We start from the raw sequence: 21,771 nt of genomic DNA, 5'->3' as shown, positions 1-21,771 counted from the left end.
CCCCGGTATCTGCAAACAAATGATGTTAGAGGTTTTTTTTTGTTTTTTTTTTTACTTCACTTTTCTGAGCTGTTTTTATAATTACTTTTAACAACTGGTCCCAAGGTGATTTTTAGTGGATGTAACAAGTCACTTGCCCTCAAGTTCACACAGTTGTACTAGCATATATATATTATGACTTTTTTCTTTCTTTCAGATGAATAAAATCTATTTAAAAATGTCTTGGCTCTTCCAAGCTTTATAACACAGTAAGTGGTTGTCGAGAATTTTAAGTGTAATAAAGTGCATCCATCCATCATAAAAAGTGCTCCACATGGCTCCGGGGGTGAATAAAACCTATTGTAGCAAATCAATGCGTTTGTGTCAGAAAAAAATCCATGTTTAAAATTTATAAACCGTTATATAAACCGTAATCTCTAGCTTCTGCTTTCTGATGTAAGACGTATAAGTGTAACACAAGCTCCAGCGACAAGTGACATCTCATGAGAACCAGGTCTCCTCCAACAATAAAGTGTCCACACTTTATTTAAAACTTCTTTAAGCTGGATGTTATACTATAGCCTACTATCTTGTTTTCAAATAAATAAAACCATGTTTTATTTACACATATTAAATATTTCATAAAATTTTAAGTGTGATTTAAATATCAAAATACCTCTCGGGCTGCAGAATAAGTTAAAGGCACAAAAGAAAATAAACAAAGCACATATATTCTATCCACCAAAGAAAGGGATCTTCAAGAAAAATTTAGAACTTTTGACCGATCTTTGATCGCCAATCTTTTGCCCTCTCAAATCCATTAGTGGCAGATCTGTAGTCCGAGATGGCTTGATTAATCTCTTCTTGTGTGTTCATGACAAAAGGCCCTAAAAACAAATAAACAAATCCTCTGGTTTAAAAATATATATATATTTTGGATAATGTAGAAATACAGAATGTTTATAATATAAGAAATGTAAATATATTTTAATGTGATATTTAAATATTCAAATGAGCACGGTCAATTTAACATGATAATTCAGACAAAATATCTACAGTATACATTACAAAATATCTTGCCCCCTTATCTATGTAAATCACATTTGACAGAATGTGATGTATTTTCTCAGCAAATATTTAAATATGCAATAAATTTAATTTGTTTAATAATAGTCAAATCATGTTATCATACCCCTAATTCACAAATACTTCAATAAAATATAAATTACATATACCATTATAACTTACCATGCTGAACCACAGGTTCATTAATGGGTTCACCAGCAATTAACACAAAGTGTGACTCTTCAGCGACCTAGAAATAATAATGAAGCAAATAAAGAGACTGAATTTACAGTAAACCTGAATTCATACAAAAACTACCAGAGTAGCTATAGGAATAACAGGAGTGGGGAAGAAGACCTTGTTTTCTACTCTGATGCATTCACCATCTGTCAAAACCACTGTCTGGTGAGGCTCAATTGTCTGCAGATCATCATCCGGGCCTGAGGGAGATTCAAATAGATAGAATGAATTTCACAGTCCTATACAAATTAATGATAAAAGTAGACATACACCATAAATCCTTTTACATAACTAGACCTGGCCCAATGCTGACCCCACAAACCTGAATAATTAAGGGAAAATATCAGAAAGAGATTTTTTTTTTTTTGAGTCAAAGATGATCCACCCACTTTTGGGATAATTTATCTACAGTTGCTCAATTTATACTAAACATATTCCAAAAAACAACAGCAATATATTATTCATTTAGAAACTCCTTTGAAGACACAAGTGGAATATTTACGGTTAATGAATGTGGGTTTAATTTCCTACAACCTGGAAATCATCAAAATCAATCTGATAAATCAACATATCAAACACTGCTTTGGCAATCTCATTTCTCAACGTGAGAGTTTAGAGTTGCCATTGGCACAGGATCATAGGAATAGTCTAAATGTCTGTCAGATGTCCGAGAGAGAGAGAGAGAGAGAGGAAGTGAAAAATAATCATAAAGCACCTGCTCGAATTTCAAGGACAGAAAGCTGCTAGAGGATTTGCCCACAGGAAGACAAAGTCTCTTTTTAATATGGTCTTCATTTGAACTCACCAGTGCATAAAGAACCTGCGAGGGTGTAGATGAAAGCTGTCCAACCTAAGGAAGGAATACTACAATTAAAACATTGGAACCATAATTATAAAATAATTAAAATTATAGGGTTAATGCAGCTAAATTGGGCCTCATTTGAGTGACTTAGCATGAATCAAACCTGTATGTTACTATACAACGGAACCAAAAGTCTGAGACCACCCTTAAAACATGAGATTTAAACTCCCATTTATACTGCTAATAATAATATATGTATATATGTATGTGTGTGTGTGTGTGTGTGTGTGTGTGTGTATAAATATATATATGTGTGTGTGTATTATATATAAATATTTATTCATTCAATTACAGAACATTTTACCATATTATACAACATTAATATTCTGCATTAGAAGCAAGAGATTTCAGGAAGTCATATACAGTACTACTAAAACCTTCCTTATCGTGATGTGATTTTATTGGTCATTCTGAGGCTGCATTTGGACACACAGAACCATGACCAAAAAGCCAGACTTAGACTCTCTAATCTGCAGTCAGTTTCTGATATTGAAGTCAAAAATGCTTGATTCTCAAATGCTTGATTCAAAAGGCTACACTATACCTTTAAGAGCACTTTAAAACTCTGTACAGTTTATACTTCAAGAACACTTCATGCACTCAACTTTTGTTTAATGTCTTGCCTTCAAAACCTCTCAAGATGAGCCAAAGGAAGAAACACTGCTGTAGTGACTCAATGGATGAACTATGACTTCATTCACTATTTGAGTTAAATTAACACAGTACTATCCTTTCCCAGAATTTTGTGTAAGGTTTGAAGTTTCACAGTCATGCATTTACTGTAAAATGTATAAAACTGTATAAACTATAGACTTACTCATAATTTGTTTACCTTAACTAGAAGAAAATGCCATGTAAACCACGTTTATAATGTTTGTAAGTACAGTAACTTTGGGATTCATGGAAAATAAGAATAATTAAATAATCATCAAGAAATCTGATAATCATTTTTATACCTTTAGGAACAGGCTGCAAATGTTTTGCACCTTCCTTCAGCACAAAGTCGAGGTACATGGTTGGAGTTCTTGTGTAAATCTTTGACTGGCAACAAGAAGGCATGTAAGTACCACAACATAATATTTAATCTTGAAAGAATTATGGTTAACAGCAGAAGACTACTGTGAAAAGAAAATTTTATGTGCTTTATTCATAACATTTCCAGTTTTACCAGATATTGTTATTGCTACAAGACAAAAAACAAGGGAAATTGTTCAATATTGTTTAAATTATGAGCTCAAACAGATGTAAAAACATTGTGTGTGAGTTCCAGTCCATATCTGGTTCCAGTAAGCCCAAGTATTTGGCTGACCCACATTTAACTTCAATGCTGCATCCACCCCTCTGCCCTAAAGAAACCCTCCATAACCACATTTTACATTTAAAATATTTTACAAAAAAAACACTTCCAAAGAAGCCTGCTCTGAATTTCCTGCTGTTGTCTGAGAGAGGAGGCAGAGGATGCCCTTGCAGCAGCAATTAGTCTGATGGACTCCAGTATCAAATTGTAAATCAGACGTTCTAATTGGACGGAACATTTACAAAGAAGTCGGCCGTTTGGATCAAACATTTGGTTGTAGCTGCTCACCATGAGTCTTGGATCTTGTATTTTGTATTTCCCATAAATCATAGTTGGGAAAGAGACAGAGGGGACACAGGGTGATGTTCATTCGTGCATCCATTTATTATCACATTATGACTAGGACCCGCTGCTGCTGAGGCATGGAGGAGAATGAGCTTGTGGGAATTACAGGTGAATCTGGCTCAGTGGTTTAGAGAGTGACTTTCCCTTTCACGCTCATCGGCGGCGGACGAGAGAGAACCACGGGAGGATAATGTTATATCTTGTTATAGATATTATAATGTTATAAAATTTTCTGATAATAAGGTGAGTGCTCTGCTGGGTTTTTACCCAGGAAGAGTAGGAGATGTTTGAGGATGGCAAAGAAGCTGAGGCTGAGCCTTCTCAATCCTCCTGACCTGCCTATGTAGAGCTGTTGGAGGTTATGGAGCGTGCCACGGCAAATTTGTATTTGCCATGGAAGTGCGCTAACAAGGTGACACTGTGAGACCGCCTCGACGAGTGTTATGTTACTGACCGCAGCCCTCTAGCTCAGGTGAGCCTTCCATTTCTGTCTGATCTCCATGCAGAGATCAAAAAGGAATGGAACAGGCTGTTTTCTTCTCGCATCCATCGGTTTCAGCATAAGAGTTTTGCCAACATTGAGGCAATGCGCCAAAGCGGCTATGAGTGAATGCCCCCTCTAGAAAGAGCTTTCTTTCTGTGGGGGAGACATCATCTCTTAATCTCCCTCCTTGTCATCTAAGCCCCTTCAGAAAATACATCTCTCTTAAATGGCAAGTCATACGTAGCAGCAGGTCAGGCTGTGACTTCATTACACACAATGACAGTGTTTCAAGCACTGTTCAAGGCTGATCTGCTAAAAGACCTGTATAAAAGCGAGGGCCTTACTCCTGATATGGTAGCTGAGCTGTGCCACACTGCAGATCCCTCTCTCCATGCTACCAAGCAGGCTGCATCCGCCATGGGCAGGACTGTGGCGGCCATGGTGGTAATGGAGAGACATCTGTGGGTGAACATGGCAGACATTGAGAAGAAAGAAAAGGCTTTCTTCTCTAAGCTCAGGTTTTGCCTTCCGAACTTTTCAGTATCTTTATTGAGACAGTAAGCGAGAAGTTCAGGCAGGTGAAGGTATGCTCCGCTGCTTTCAGATCCTTCATACCACGGAGGTCCAGGTCTGAGCCCGAACAACATAAGGGTCCTGGTCTGTCTCGATCCGAGGATCACAGATGAGCACAAAAGGCTAGTGTCTCAACTCATGCTCCTCCCCCGCCTGCGGGTAGGTGTAAAAGGAATCATGGGTCACGCGGAGGTAGGCAAGACCTGAGGGATGTGATCCAGATGAAGCATCAGTGTTCTTGTCCAAATCAGAGTGATACTTACTATCTACCTGTAGACCTGAGGGATGTGATCCAGATGAAGCATCAGTGTTCTTGTCCAAATCAGAGTGATACTTACTATCTACTCGTTCTCTTTGGGTTTTTATACATCTGCCCTTATCCTCCCCTTCCTAATTCCCCTGTAACCACAAGCTCTCCACCTGACTGAGGTTAGGTGGGAACTTCTTGCAAGCTGTCTCCTATGCTGGACCTATGATGTTTCGGTTGGTTCAATGTTCCTAGTAACCAACTTAGTGATGGTCCAGACTAAAGGGAGTCCCCCTTGAGTGGGGCTCCAGTGCAAGAACCATGGTGGGTCAATATGGTCCATTCTGTATATATGTATCAAATTGCTGGTGGTTATGTATGTACTAATCTAATCTTCTGGGAGTTTCTTTGCAGTGCCCAATTACACCGTTTACTAAACACTCTGCAATGCCCAGGAATCTTTAAGTGTAATCTTTTACACATGCTAAGATCTGTGTACTTTCTGGAAACCACATGGTGGTGAGTGTGCACGTTGAATACTTTCTAAAATCCACGTAGCACTTTCTAAAATCCATGTAAATGGTAAGTGTGCAATGCAAGACTGCGCACTTTCTGAAATCATGTATAATAAGGGTTACGTACTCAACTTCGTTCTCTTTCTTGAGATGGTAAGACCTTGGTTCCTTGGGCTCCACTCAGCCAGTGTGTATTTATTTATTTATACACTTCAAGCATTGCTAGTTTCACAGCGCTCCCCTTTACCAAGAATGGTAGCCTATGAGTGTATTACTCTCTTTCTGAATTTGGAGTTCTCCTCTTATGTGAGATTAATTCTCTGTTCTTTCCACAAAGTGCTCCAGCATTATTTCCACAGATCGAGTTGATGACTCTCAAACATATTGTTTTGGGATGCACCATTCCATCTATGAGCTGCACTATGAGAGTGCCACAAGAGTGCCATGAGAGCCCCCTCCTTAGAAAAGTATTTGAAATATATGTTATGGTAAGTGTGCACATGAAGTCTTTGCACACTTTCTGAAATCCACACTGTGGTAAGTTCGCATGCTAGTGCTCTGCGTTCTTTTTTAAATCCTATATGGTGAGAGCTTCACGTGGTTGCTTCATGCCCTTTCTTGAGATTGGTAAAAGCCCAGTTCATCTTGGGGTGCAACTCCACCTATGTATCCTTGGATACATATCTAAACAGGGTTTTGCAACTAGGGATCTGTTGAGACAGCTCCTTCAGCAAGCTTATGCAAGAGCAAGCATAGCCTGTGTGACAGGCAAGACTTAGTATAAAATGCTATGTTCTTAGCTGTATCCCTTTAAAGGAATCTTTCTTGATTCCAAGTCTTCAGCTCTACCCCGGGCGCAGGCCCTAACAAATAAGTTGGGTATGAGCCTAGGCCTTTGGCAGTAAGGGGTAATGTCACGGACATCCATCTAAAATTCCTGGGGCAATTCCCATGGAAATGGTAGAGTTGGTACTTAGTGTTCGCCATGACTCTGGCCAACAATCCACTCAGCATGGCGGCATGGGTATACATTTACCCATTGTGACCCCTAGAGGACACAGTTCGAAGTTCCCTTGAAAGGGAACGTCTCAGATTACGAATGTAACCATGGTTCTCTAAGTAGGGAATGAGACACTGTATCCTCTAGCTCCCTGCCATGCTTCGGACGCAAGCTTCAGACGAAGACGTGAACGACGTGTTCTCCCAGTGCCTATTTATCCATAGTCTATCCATGGCTATCGCCAGCCAACACATTGGTGTTGTTTCAATGTATGCTTCAGACATGGGTCACGACGAGGTGTTCCCTATAATAACCCCTAGAGGATGCAATGTCTCATTCCTTACTCAGGGAACATGAGACGTTTTCCTTGAAAATTATAACTAAATACAAAACTGCTCTCAGATCAGTAGCTTGTGCTATAACACCTACCTTTACTCCAAGAGCTTCCCCTGAGATTACATTCACAGTAACTCCATCTTTGCTGGGTTTGGGAATCTGTTTGCTCTTCAGCTCCTGGTACTGAGGCTCCACCATTTTATCTGCACTTTTCAAGTTCACCCAAAGCTGAAGGCCATGAATGCGTCCATCCGACACAGGCATCTCAGCATGAATTACCCCACGACCTGCTGTCATCCACTAACATAACAAAAAACAAAGAACTAGAATTGAATACAAATACTAATGTTTTATTCCATTCTATTCCTAATGGAAGACCTATCTGGTAGTATTTTCCAATAAACAGACTAACCGCTCGGTTCAGGGGCTTTGCACACTTGTTAATGTCATCTTCTTGTGGCGCATGAAAGATCTTTATGACCTTTAATTTCAATGTAAAAATGAACCACTCAAGTTTTACAACAGTTAAATATTCCTAATGCATCACTTTTCTTTCACCTCTTACTTTTTCACTCTCTCTTAGTGGAAATTTCCATTCGTTCTGAGGTTTAGCAGCCCCTCTCGGGGAGCCATTGGGCACTAGGTGGTTTGAGTTATGGAGGGAAACACTCACCAGCTTATTCCTTCTATGCGTTACTGGTATTATCAGGGAATCTCTGAGTGTTTGATAATGAGGCTGTAGCCCCCGATAGCTGGAGGTTAGGTGCAAGCTGTAGTTAAAGTACTGATGCCTACAGACATATTAAAGGCCCATTAAAACATTCCCTCACTGATCCGGGAGAAAATGAGACAGCTTTATTACACAGAAAAACACAGGAAGTGCCCTACGGGTGTCAAAGCTCTTAGTCCATTGGATGAGTGTGTGTATGGATGGATATAACATCCTATTAAACGTAAATAAATTTTATTATAGCTTAATTTTAAATGATCTAAATTTGCAATAATTTTAACAGTCAGTGTATAAACAATAAAAATGGTGGCTTTCCTTTTATCTATAACAGACTTGCGGAAATGTACGTATTTCTGATGTGTTAAAAGAATGTGTAAAAGATCCAGTCCCACTTTATGTTAGGTGGCCTTAACTACTGTACAATGTACTTACATTTGAATGAATATTTTCATACAATGCACTTATGGTGTACATACATGTTTTTACATTGTACTTATATTTTAAAAATACCTGCATGTAATCATATTTATAATTACAATGTTGACCAATCGCTTACACCTTTTAGACCCACCCTTAAACCTACCCATGCCACCAAACCTTACCTGTATCCAACCTCAATACCAGCAAAAGTGCTATGCAATACAATATGAATACAATAAGTACATAGTGTAAAGCTATAGTTGTAAGTTTGTAAGCTAAGTACATGGTAGTTAAGGCCAGCTAATATAAAGTGGGATCAAATGTTGTTTTAAAATTATAGTAGACATGTGGTCTTTAACGTAACCGTTCTTTTACACTGGCAAAATTTCACATGAAAAAAAATTGTTTGTTGATTATATTACTACAAGGTGTTCTACCTGAAGATCCCCAGATTCTAACCTTCCGCTGTGACCACAGGAGTCTTCATGGGCTGTTACTCCACTCAACAAGTACGATACCTGTGCAAAAAGCAAAACATTTAACCACATACAGTATGATGAAAGAAAAGTCCCACATGCGAAGCCTTTTGAAACACAGGGATGAGGTGTAAGATTGTAGTTTTCTGATTGAAAACAAAGCCATTTCTTGGGGAAATATTCACGCAAAAGACAGTATGGAAAAGTCATCAACTTGACGTTCATTTAGAGGAAGTATACATGTCAAAATCATATAGGTGAAAGGTTGGGCTGCGTTTGCAGAGTAGATGCAAAAAGTTTATGTTTGAGGGATTTTGGTAAAGCCCTGATGGACTGTAAAGCTAAATGCCAAAAGCAGATACATCCTAAGCCGTGAGATGGAAAATAAAAAGTGTAATCAGGTCATGGGCGTAGGTTTAGGGGGGGACGCTAGGTACTAGTCCCTATCAATATTTTGAGATGACAAATTTGTCCCCACCAATATTTAGCAAGCTCCTTTGAACTGCTATTTGGATCTTTGCACTGCTATTTGGATCGATTCTAACAGCCAGGACGATGACAGTACAAGAAACGCCATAATTTGATTGGCGGCGGGGTATCTGACAGGCTACACGCGCGGACCGGGATTACTTTTGTGCTTGCACTAGCGGCGAGCTAACATTTTAATATTCCGGGGTTTTTTGCCCCTTTTTGTACTTTGTAGATGCCACCCAAGAAGAAGAAAGGGGACATAAGAAGATTTTTCATAAAGCAGAGTCAGAGTGTGTAAGTAGGCAAAATATCTAGCTAGCCACAAAAAAAACTAGCAGTAGTGACTGACCAGGCTTTCAAATGCATATTCTGTGTAGTATTAACTGGTGATAGTATTACCCAGATAGAATGCTACGTTAGCAAGTAACTGAATGTCAATTAGCCTGTAAGTTACCTTACCTTAGAATCTTGCAGTCAACATAAACGTGAGTGTACTGGAGGGTAAATAGTGTTTATAATAGAAAAAGCTTATTATATATATTTATTTAGATTTGTTTCCTTGTGGCAGAGTATTTTTTGTTAGTGTAAATACTAATGTAAATAATAATTTATCTTAATAAAACGTTTGGTTGTTCAGCATTACACAGTCTCAGATTTTTATTTTTAGAGAGTGCATTTTTGAGATGCACTCTCATCTTGCAAACCTATGCCCATGAATCACGTGATGATCTAATGAACATTTGATCATTAAATAATTCTGACAAAAATACGAATACCCATATTTTTTCACTGTCTAGTAAAGGTCTTTTATGCAGCATAAAAAACATAGCTAGCTAGAGGCTAGATGCGAATGTGTCATAATCAAAATTTGCATATACTAAATAAACATCTTACCAATTAACAAAATCTGCCCTCGGCTGTTTCCTATTTGTCCACTGAAAAAGCAAAAAAAATGAATGTACATGGCCAGCTGAGGTGGTCCGACATAAAAAGTGGATGGATTGCATGCCATCTCCCATGCAGTCAATGTTGCTCTCAACAGGATATGGGAGGCAGGGTAAGAGGTCAACTTCTGACCCGCCAGAGGCTTGCTTGACCTGTGGCCACAGGCAGCCTGTGATCTGCAAGCACAGCTGTGATCTGATGGTCACGTGGCTATTCAAGAGAAAAAACACCTGCATGTTTCAGGCAACATAGAAGTCCAACTTTGCTAAGAATGCTCATATGAAAAATGAAACCTCTTGAACCTACAAAGATAGCCTAAACTCGACAAGCATACTGGACATTTATTATTGTTTGTCTGTTATGTATTGTATGCCTGCAGAACAAATTACCACTCTAGAGCGAATAAATATTTAGCCAGAATTTGGCTTTAGAGTGCTCTCGTAATGAGTCACTCTCCAGCAAATTTCTGAATAGAAATATTACAAGAAAGATCCATTCATGAAGGAAGGTGACACATCAGTCAGACTCATTCTGTATGAGAATGATATGAGAGTATATATGTGCAACTGGCAGTAGATGATATCAAACTTTTTAAGGAAACAAGTCTAAATGATTTTCACAACCACACAGACCCACTTTTCATAGGAACAGTTTGCCAAACTGTGAGTAAATGCTCTGGTTACTTACATAACCTCAGTTCCCTGAGATAAGTGAACGAGTGTTGTGTCATCATTTGAGGACTGCATAGCGAACGTTCTCTTAACAGGGTGATCGGAGGGATGGTATAAAGACAGATGTTGGGCCAATCATGGGTTGGACTGTTGGACTGCCCTCGTACAGAATGCCCCAGCCCGAGCTGGAGGTGCACGTCATGACCACCTAACCAAATTGAAGGGGCTGTATGTCCTAAGGGGACGTGTAGACCCTGGCTTGAATGACACAACCACTCACTGAATATTCAGGGAACGTTCTGGTGTAATCCATTGTTGAATTTTCACAGAGTCTATAACTCTTCCCAGAAAGACAATCACTATCTTGGAGTCAGAAAAGCAAAAAGTTCCCGTTCTGATTCGAGGTAGATCAAAAAACAGATTCCCATGAGTCTCAAAGGGGAAAGAGCTGCATCTGTGCACTTCGTAAAAGTGCAAGGAGCCAGGGACAGTCCGACAGAGAGACTGTGTACTGATAGGCAACTTCCTCAACACAAATCTCAAGAACAGTCTGTGACAGGGTGCTATGTATGTGAAAGTAAACATCTTTCAGATCCACAGACAGAAACAAGTCCTAGGGGCGCAAGGATCTTTTTAAGTTAACATTCTGAAAAGCCGTCACACGAGGGCCCTGTTCAGATGTCTGAGATGGAATATTGGTCTGAGCTCACCGTCTTTCTTGGGAACGAGGAAGTAACGACTGTAAAAACCGGAGTCACTGTTTGCTAAGGAGACCATTTCCACAGCAACTTTGTAACCAGTGTATGTACTTTGGACAGAAGAACATGCACTGTCTCATACCGAATTGTGAATAATACCACTGAAGCGAGGTGACCTGCAAGTGAACTGGACCAAGTAACCTCATTCCATGGTTTTTAGAATCCAGCACCAGGGATGGCTTTCCAAGCTTAAAGCCAGGTGGCAAGCGGTTACTTTCCTACTAATGGAAGTTCATGGCATGGGGGTGGGGAACTGGCATTTGCATTGTGAGGAGAGGAGTATTGCTTTTGTGGATCAACGACCACAGTGGTAGTTTGCTTGGGCATGTGCTGAATGAGAAGGACGTGCCCAGCTTGAATAGAATTTCCATCTCTTAGTGTTGAACGGAGAGATGGAGAGTAAGCGTGAGCTTTCTTTGATGAATATCCGGCCTCAGCGAGAACTGATTCTTTCCTTTTCCTCTCAAAAGTTTTTCTTTGCGATACTCAATTCTCTCTCAGTGCGAGCAGCCAGCCCCCGTCAGCGCACTGTTTGAGTGGGCGTGGTCAAAATGCTGGTCAAAACTTTGTAAATGCAACAAAAACTCATGCATAAAAATGACTTTTTACAAACCCAATGCAAATTCTTTTTTGAAAGTATAATATATTAAATGCAATCAAAATAATCAAATACCATTAAATATGAAGTGTCTGTATAATATGTTTTTAAAATAATAACTATTAACTTGCAGGACTTGCTTGCTTTATGGAGAGCTTAAACATGCCAGTAAGAGACTACAACTTGTCCTTTTAATTACAGAAATGTCTCATTAAAAATGTCTACAAATTGATAAAACTGATCCGAGATCAGATACGATTAGTGGTTTGCTGCTGGGAGGCGAGCTCAATGAACTCCCAAAGGCAAACTATTGAAATTTCGAAATGTTTCAAAACAGTTATGACAATACAAAGCCTCATTTATTGAAATCACGTGTCATTGGAATTTATGCTCCGAACCACACCAAAACAAGTGGTTCGCAAAGGTTTTGAGGCTTCATTGAGCAGTGTTTCAAAAATGGCCATCAATAAATCAGATGTTGTAAATAAATAAGGAGACAAAAAGGCTAAGTGAATTAGTCAGCTTTTCTTTAGTCAAAATACTGACATTTTAAAGGTAGTTTTTAATGACCATACGATCTCTCACAATTGAGTCAACCATTTTTGAGTATCTAAACTGGCAAAAAGAAATTGAGAGAAAAAAAACAAAACAATAGGCTTTAGTTACATCACAGCAACAAACCAGAATTTTATACATTCTAGTTAGCTGATACATTCTCCCAAAGTCTGGAATAGCCTTCCTGATAATGTTCGGGGTTCAGACACACTCTCTCTGTTTAAATCTAGATTAAAAACGCATCTCTTTCGCCAAGCATTCAAATTATGTATCTCTTAAATTGTGAGTGTAGTTGTATCTGATCAAATGTGCATTTTTATTCATTAGCTTAATTGGGTTAAACTAATTTTATTTTGTTGGATCAGCAGCTAAGCTAATGATGTCTCTATTTTGTTTATATGTTTTGCCACGTAACTAGGATTTACACAAGCTCCAGTCTGGATCCAGAACACCTGAGAAGAGATGATGCTGACCCTCAGAGGACCTCAGATGATGCTAACCCTGAATCAACAAACAGAACTAACAAATATTCAGAGATGTATAATAACGAAGTAGAACTACTTCACTACTGTACTTAAGTACTAAAAGGCGGTATCTGTACTTTACTAGAGTATTATTTTTTTCTCCTACTTCCACTTTTACTTCAGTACATATATTCGCTGAGTTTAATACTTTTACTCCGATATTTTTTTTTATGTGCTGCATCGTTACTCGTTACAATTACAAAAATGTTACAAATCATTCCATTACAAACCACTGACAGAACTGTAGATGGCAGGTTTGATGAAGCTGGCACATCATTGAGCGAATCAAGCGATTAAGAAGACTGCGCGTGCTGAATGAACTGCTGTGAAGAGAGAGATGAACACCGAGCCGAGCCAGATAATGACTCGTTCACGAGTCAAGAACCGGTTACATCGGTTCTCGGATGACCAGTAACGTTAGTTCTTTCTGACAGTTCGATTCAATAAACCAGTTGAAGAAAACAGTTCACCGATTCTTTTGCGCTCGACGCAATGGCGTCATTGGGGTTGACTGCACCTGGGCTCATAACATTAACACAGAATCAGTTCAGAATCAATCACCAAAAGAATCAGTTCGGTTCAGACGCTCTGTGTGTCGGTTTGCTTCACGCTAAATCACACATGCGCAGTATCATCAGCTCCTCGGTTCACGAATCAGACGCGTCTGACAGAAACGGTTCTTGACTCGTGAACGAGTCATTATCTGGCTCGGCTCGGTGTTCATCTTCAGTTCTCTCTTCACAGCAGTTCAGTCAGTGTACTGTTTGAGTCAATGAATTACTCCGGGATATTGGTTTGTTTTAACTCAGAGGGAGTGTCAGACACATTAAACAAGTTAACAGCTTAATTCATCTGTGTTCATTAATGCGTATTGGAGACGCGAACCGTTTAAAACGATTCAGTTCGATTTGGTGAACTGTTTAAAAAAGATCCGGTTACATTCGTTCGCGAACCGGATATCTCAAACTGCTTTGTTTTTAAGTTTCTTACAACAGACACGGAAGAGACAATGCTGAATAAAGTCGTATTTTTTGCTATTTTTGGACCAAAATGTATTTTCGATGCTTCAAAAAATTCTAAATGACCCTCTGATGTCTTACGGGTTTGAAACAACATGAGGGTAAGTTATTAATGACATAATTTTGCAAATTGGGCTAACTGACCCTAGTAACCATTTTTTGTTTACAAGAAGTTACAGTCAAAGGAATTGTGATTGTCCTTTAGGTTGATCATTTTAAATAGTAAAAACAATATGTTCAAACTTTTGACTACTTTCTTTAATAGCTACATAACACAATACTTCTACTTTTACTTTCAGTACTTGAGTAGTAAATTTTAAAATAGACTACTTGCAATACTTAAGTACAAAAAATGTTGAATACTTTAGTACTTCTACTTAAGTGTGGTGCTTAAAGAGCACTTCAACTTCTACTCAAGTCACTTTTTTGATAGAGCACTTGTACTTTTACTCAAGTATGGGTCTCTAGTACTTTATACATCTCTGCAAATATTGCTACAAGTGTGACTGCATCATATAATAATTATTAATTAATAATATTAACAATGTTCATCGTCTGGCTGGCTACGTCTTGTATTAATTTTTTTTCTAAACATCCTGTCAAACGTGAACAAACTGACAATCACCACCATAAGCTACTACTAAATATTGTAGGAACATAATTTTCTGTAAAGTTGCTTTGGAACGATTTGTATTGTAAAAAGCGCTATACAAATAAAATGAAATTGAATTGAATTGAAATAGTTGGTTGCATTTGTTTGTGGGGAAGGGGCATAATCTGATTTGATAAAAATGTTTGTAGTACAGGATGAGTCATCAATATTTATTTTCTTTTCTTTTCTTTTTTCGTGAACGAGTCAGTCTATTGTTCGTTTTCTGGCTTGGCTCGTGTACATCTTCAGTTCTCTCTTCACAGCAGTTCAGTCAGTGTACTGTTTGAGTGCATGCATTACTCCGGGATATTGGTTTGTTTGAACTCAGAGGGAGTGTCAGCCACATTAAAAAAGTTAACAGCTTAAGTCATTTGGGGATTAATGCGTATTAGAGAAGCGAACCGTTTAAAATGATTCAGTTCGATTTGGTGAACTGAATGATCCCCTTCGCGGACCGGATATCCAGACTGCTTTGTTTTGAACTCTCTCTCACAACAGACACGGAAGAGAAGAAAATACTGAATAAAGTCGTCGTTTTTGCTATTTTTGGACCAAAATGTATTTTCGATGCTTCAAAGAATTCTAACCGACCCTCTGATGTCACATGGACTACTTTGATGATGTTTTTCTTACCTTTCTGGAAATGGACAGTATACCGTACACACAGCTTCAATGGAGGGACTGAGAGCTCTCGGACTAAATCTAAATTATCTTAAACTGTGTTACAAAGATAATCATAAACGGAGGTCTTACGGGTTTGAAACAGCATGAGGCTAAGTTATTAATTACATAAATTTGCTATCTGGCTGAACTAACCCTTTAAGAACCTGCGATCCCTCTAGTGGTGAAAGACGCGTCTTTAATATATAATCGCGATGGGTCCACCTTCTCCTACTTTAACTCTTTTCACAGTGTATATTTAATTCAGTGAATGTTAACCATTCTCAGTGTTATTATATACAAAAATGTAATATCCGGCCGTACTTAATTATTCAGACGGCAGTAACAGAAGTATTATTCAGAAACATGTTGTCACGTTGTACCTGATACTTTTCTCAGCGATGTTTTGGATAGACTAATCACAGCCGCTTATTACAGGATAAAAGTTCTAGTTGTTTCACAGAAAACATATTTCCATTTATCAGAAAACGTTTGGCAATAGAATTAAACAACTACACATTTAAGTGTACCAAAGTGTTTCGTAAGACAACAATAAAAGTGCTGAAGTGTTTTTTTGTTTGTTTGTTTGTTTTTTAGCCGCCACGCGCCTCCTGGCGGAAGACACATAGACAGTAAAGGGAAGACACCGTGTTGTCCTGAACATAATCAACAGGAAGTAAGATTAGGTTAACATTACTGCCATTGACTTTAATTCATTTAATCTAACTACACGGATCAATTTAACAGGTATCGCTCGTTCCATTACTGTGTTAATTCATGGTTTTAAAGTACACGGCTTTGCCTCTTGACCGCTGGAAAATAAATAGCGTGTTTACCGTCTCAAATCCACGGTGAGGATGATCAGGAAAACCTGCTGGTTTGGCGATACAGAATTCATCCAGCATCAAGAAAGGGTCTAGATTCTTCAGCTGAAATAAACAGTGCATTTTATGCAATGTGTCATCGTGCATTAAAAAAAAAAATAAACAAAAAATAACCAGTTTCACGCGTAATACAAAAGTTCTACAGAAACAGCAAAGAACTTACATCTTTCCGTCCAATACTCCGTCGAACTCGAGCCCCGACGCCTTCAGCCTGTTCCACACTCAAAACGACCTTAGCAACTTTTCTAATCATGATGAAAAACTTGTTATCTCCTTATAATCCTAATATTTTGTTTCTGTTCTCAGTTTGTGAGCTCCCAAATGCACCGAAAGTCAAAAACGAAACAAGATGCACATCTATTTAGACAACTCGTCACTGCAAATGTATTCGCTCTTTCCAACGAAAAAAATCTTTATTCACCTATGACAGATCACAGGTGTATGTTTCATATGTTGTTGACGTTTTCGGTTTGTCATGGCTTCCTACACAGATCACAGTCCCACTTCGGATTATTTAAAGGCGCAGTACAACAATGACAATGCAGTATTTTGAGCTACTAAGCATGACTATGCGTTTACACATGACTATTAGTTTAAATGAGACCCAAAACAAAGGTTAGGTCATTATTTATTAGTCAGCATCATGTACAGTGTGGCATCATATAATATAATTTTACAGCTAGCATTTCCCCCCTTCCTTTGTCACTGTCAATTTGACACCTGAGACTGCCGATCTGGCTCTCTAGATGCTAGATGTTACAACCACATGAGACCGTGCATATGTGATATGTACTCTTCAGTGCGGGTCTTTTCCATCCTTTCTGATGTACTCTCATCCAGTCCACTGTGTTGAGCTAAGATGTCTTTGAAAATGCGCATACTCGCAGCTTGACCCCCTGCTAGATTCACTGCATGAGGCCCAACCTGTGGACATTTCATATATTTATTACCTATACTTGTAGTAATGTTATATGCAGCCTACAATCATAGTTAGCATGCAGGTGTTATCTAGAAATTACTCAGTGATGACTCATAGTATGATGACTCACTCAAATTCTTTCACCTCATACTACACGTAATAATATATAACAAGAACATAACAGCACCTGAAGTGCTGCATATTGTCCTGTCAGGTAGAGGGGGCATCCTGATGTCCACTGCAGTGATTCTGTTATGCATGGCCAGCCCTCCAGAACCTGTCAAGCAAAAAAATGCTTAACTTATGTACAGCTGTGCACATAAATAATAAAAAAAGGTTTCAGGATAAAAAAATAAAATAAAATACTGCATCTGATCTAATACATCAGGCTTTAAAAGAACATTTATTTTTATTTCTTGTAATACATTTCATTAAATGAAAACTACAAACTTTGATTATGATACTAAGCAATTATGAGCCACAAATTACTGATGTATCAAAAATGATACTTAACAACAATGTAAGTATATACCGTAATAATGTATTTCTATTTGTATTATGATTCTTCTGTTGAACCCCTGTTATAAGGTTTTTGAAATGACCACATGCTCACTTGAATGGGGAATTTTGTCATGACGTCAGAGAGTAAAGGGTCCTGGGTAGCATCCAGTTTGCACCCTGTTGCCAGCCAGATCTTTTCTCCACCCCATTGTTCTCCACTGCTCAAGGAAACCCTCCAAAGCTGTGACTCATAACACCATTTAGCTTCTGCCACCTTGGGGTAAAGACATTTTAAATAATAAAATATCAGTTACATTTAATTAACAAAGAGCTGTAGACTCATTGAACTTAGATATTCTTTGGACTGTATGTTTAGCTGTTAATGACTCATGGCACGTAGCATCCCACTTGAGTATAGCTGCCTCACATTAGAGCCAAAGCATTGTGACACACCTGGCAATGAGCTCTGATCCGGAGCTGGCCACTCTGAATGAAAGGCTGAAGTTGTGCGTAGGCCTCAGGGGTCACTGATCCTCCTTTCCTGGCTTGTTTGATCATCGCTAGCCTCTTGTGAAGACTTCTTTCATTATAGAACTGCCTTAAGTAGGCCAGGCCATCCATCTTGATCCCATGCTCGACGTGGGAATAGCGTCCAATCAGACTCTCTATATCCCCAACGTCAAACTGCTTAAGCTGAGAGAGAGCAAAGTATGTTATTTTAAAATAATAAATTAACTAAGTAAGGGTTTAGATTTTTTGTTCCTTCGTGCTTGAAGGAGGTGGCAGGATATATCTGACATCATTTCTACAATGGCCAACGTCACCTAGAGCACCTTTTAAAAATCATTCCATGTCCATTAAATTATTTGGCAGGTAGCAAGTTGTTAGTCTCAAAATACACGATACACAACCCCTAAACTTTATATTATTAGGGATTATTTGGCAGTTACGATTAACTGATTTTACATTTTTCTTTATGTAGCTATGTTTACACTAAGTTTACCTGTAAGTGTTTTCGTAAGACCCAGGTCACATGACATGCACCCTGCTTCAGCGCAATTGAGATAATATGGGTGCTGGTCAGACCTCCACCTACCACCATTACTCTCTGACCCCTCCGGCACACAGGAGAACCTGAGAAAAAGTGCATATTCATCGTCTCGCATTATGCAAATATAGTATGTATTTACTTTTGCTTTAAATCTGGCTGATCAGGAATTGATAACATTTAGAAACTCACCTGAGGAGGATTCACCCATCTTTTCATGTGTACAGAAGTAATGCATGAGCTGCACTGTGTGTTGTAGACTTTGCTCTGGGTAGCTCTCCTGGATTGACTGAACCCAACATGGGATGTTTGCCATCTGTGCCCTGGAAGGTCCAGTCGCCATGATAACTGCTTTTGCCTCTATATTTTCCCCAGTGTGTAGTGTCACCTTGAAAAACTTAACCTTGCTCTCATCCTCAGTTAAGACTGGGATGATTCTGTCCACTGTGGCTCTGATTAAGACACTGTCCAGGTCATATTTGTGTACCTACAGTAGGTGGAAGCCCTTTTCAATGTAATCCATAATTTATTAATATTTCAATGCATTAATAATTCAACTTTTAAAGTTAGTTTAGTATTAAAACGCATTGCACTTAGCATTCCGAATTAAATATTTGATAATGTTACAGCTAGCTGAAACTCAATTTTTCATAATGCTCAGAACATCATGCAGCACAGTTTTACCTTAATACCAGTAGTGCTGTTAAAACAACTGTATGTAGGTTTGCGACTTTAGAGCCTCATACAGTTTAGAGAGTGGAATTCACTGTCGTAAATATAACACTGCCATAATTACAGTAGACAGCTGCTCATGCATTTGTTGCTGTCATAAAGCAATCAACCTTTTTTTGCAGAATTTCACCAAAAAAATAAATATCTGCCACAGATATTGAGTATGAGAAGCCAGCATCATCCTTATTAGTGCACCATCAGAATGACTTTGAATTCAAACGTTTATATTTAAAGTAAAACATAAAAAAAACTTACATTCAGTTGCTTTAAAACCATTCATTTCACAGTCGGGTGATTAATTATTATTAGTCAGGCATTCTGTTGCATGATGCTCAGACCTGCTCCTGGAAGAAGTCTATACTGAGTTGTGTTCCCGGAAGACTGAAATACAGGTTTTTCTGTAGGCCGTTTGTTGTGCTAAGAAGCTTTTTGTCCTTCTTTCCCAGGCGATTGTCGTTAAAAAATGCATTCTCGTCCTGAATACAAATTTTCTCAGGTAAACAGTTCAGCTCATCCTCCCGATTTTGCTCCAACACAAAGTCCTGCAAGGCCTTCTGAAATTGTACACAGATGCACAAAGTATTAGTCCTTTTGAAAGACAACTTAATTTTAATGTTTATTTCTTGGTTTGCATTGATCGCGTCTTACCATCTATTCATCTGTTGTATTTTCTTACAATAAAGTAGCATAATATTTTTTATGCTTTCAATTTTGGGATCAGATTATTTAGCTCATTATAACCTTACCTACCCTCAGTTTGGAAATCCTGCTTGAACTTTTCCGAAGAGTAGAGTATTTCATTGGTCATGTAGATGTCAACACATGCTCTCCAGTGCTAAATTACCTTGTTAAATGGATCGGTGTGCACCAGCGTGTGTGATCGAAGGTGAGGGATGTTCAGGGCGGTAAACTGACTTTCCCACAGTGATGTCCATTTTCCATAAGAATCCACCACTTTGAAATGCAGCAGAGGACACGCCAGACATTTGGCTTCATTCTTTGTGTCAAAAACTGGCCCTTTTGGAAAGAAGATCCAAATCATTCTGTGTTTATAGCATGTATGCACGGGAAAATAAACCATAACCAATCTGCTTGACTCACTGATGGGTTGTCTCTTTTTGGTTTTGTACCGTGCACGTTTAGCTTTAGTTTTGCTCAGCTGAATTCCCTGAAGGATGTCAGCACTAGATTGGCAGAGAGGTTTTTCAGGGTTTGAGAGCAGAGTAGCGAGGGTTAAAGCATGAGGACCTCCTCCAATTATTAAAACATCCAACATCCCTAAAGAGAGAGAGATAGAGAGACTGAGGGAAGAACAATTCAAACAGCAAAGGAGAATTAATCTTTGCATTTCGCCTCTAACTGAATGGTCTTACTGTTACTAAAGTTAGAAAAATAGAACGATCTCGTACTTGCTTATGAGGTCTGTTTCCTCAAGATGAAGAGCAGTTGGTTGACAAAGTGACCTGTTGGACAAACAGTTTTTGGTTTGGGAATAGTGTGGCACATGTTCCCCTCTCCAGTCTGAGTCTATAGATACTTTGGCTCATGATTGGCTGTCTAACTGAGTGTCGGTCTCAGAATAGCTCTGTCCTAGAGCAGAGGGGCTTAATTTTAGCTCACACTCATCACTGTTATCTTAAGAAGAAAGAACTTTAAATACTGAACATTTTGACATCTTCAAATCTCCAAAATATAAAAAAACCATTTAACATTTTATAAATATTCCAGATTGTCAGTAATCTACAGCTATATTTATTAATATTACAATGCCAGATACGCAGATAGTTGATTGTTGTGTATATGTGGTCTGTTGTAGGAGATGCATGATCAATTCAGAGAGGAACCTCTATTTTGATTTGCCAAATTGCTTCAAAAATGGTTTCATTTTAAAATGTGGTTTGAGTCAGAACACCATGCAGTTCCTCTGGTATAATTTTGTTCATCCTTTATGCATTGGTTGGTGTGTGTGGTGATGGAATGGAACAAAACTGTCTGGTGACTTGTTGTGGGAAACCACAAAATCAAAATATCATATGTATGAATCATGTTAGCAAAACTATCAATGTAAAAAAATATATATTTCATTCAAAAATAGTATTTCTCTCCAGCGAGTTGCCACTTTGAACTGTCCTTGTAAGGGAAAAGAAAAGAAAAAATCTTCACATTTTGTCTCATTGTTTTTTTTTCAAGAAATTCTTTTTTTTTTCTCAGAAACATATGTATGTTAACCTTTCCTTGGTCCTTCTAACTGATATTTGTATGTTC

General features: G+C 38.5%; 2 protein-coding genes across 3 annotated transcripts; both read right to left on the bottom strand.

The window, feature by feature from the left end:
- Positions 1 to 32: 32 nt before the first annotated feature.
- pir (pirin) lies at positions 33 to 16,813 on the bottom strand. Its single transcript, XM_052569379.1, has 9 exons — positions 16,470 to 16,813; positions 16,259 to 16,351; positions 8,531 to 8,611; positions 7,037 to 7,243; positions 3,103 to 3,187; positions 2,090 to 2,134; positions 1,402 to 1,484; positions 1,228 to 1,294; positions 33 to 866 (listed from the first exon to the last, which is right to left on the bottom strand). The coding sequence occupies exons 1-9, from the start codon at positions 16,557 to 16,559 to the stop codon at positions 748 to 750; spliced, it is 870 nt and encodes a 289-aa protein (XP_052425339.1). The 5' UTR covers positions 16,560 to 16,813; the 3' UTR covers positions 33 to 747.
- A 104-nt stretch (positions 16,814 to 16,917) lies between these two features.
- Positions 16,918 to 21,030, bottom strand: zgc:113276 (uncharacterized protein LOC553748 homolog). Of its 2 annotated transcripts, XM_052569377.1 has the most exons (10): positions 20,916 to 21,030; positions 20,608 to 20,784; positions 20,351 to 20,523; positions 19,845 to 20,060; positions 18,967 to 19,261; positions 18,730 to 18,860; positions 18,180 to 18,419; positions 17,839 to 18,000; positions 17,413 to 17,502; positions 16,918 to 17,230 (listed from the first exon to the last, which is right to left on the bottom strand). In XM_052569377.1, exons 2-10 carry the CDS (start codon positions 20,780 to 20,782, stop codon positions 17,063 to 17,065), a joined length of 1,650 nt encoding a protein of 549 aa, XP_052425337.1. In that variant the 5' UTR covers positions 20,783 to 20,784; positions 20,916 to 21,030; the 3' UTR covers positions 16,918 to 17,062. The 2 variants fall into 2 exon arrangements, with proteins under 2 accessions (XP_052425337.1, XP_052425338.1); XM_052569378.1 differs by lacking the exons at positions 20,608 to 20,784; positions 20,916 to 21,030 and having other exon boundaries at positions 20,257 to 20,493.
- Between the last annotated feature and the right edge of the window lie 741 nt (positions 21,031 to 21,771).

Source organism: Carassius gibelio, chromosome B11 (assembly GCF_023724105.1).
Source record: "Carassius gibelio isolate Cgi1373 ecotype wild population from Czech Republic chromosome B11, carGib1.2-hapl.c, whole genome shotgun sequence".
Classification (NCBI taxonomy): domain Eukaryota; kingdom Metazoa; phylum Chordata; class Actinopteri; order Cypriniformes; family Cyprinidae; genus Carassius; species Carassius gibelio.
This window is presented reverse-complemented; position numbering and strand designations above follow the sequence as displayed.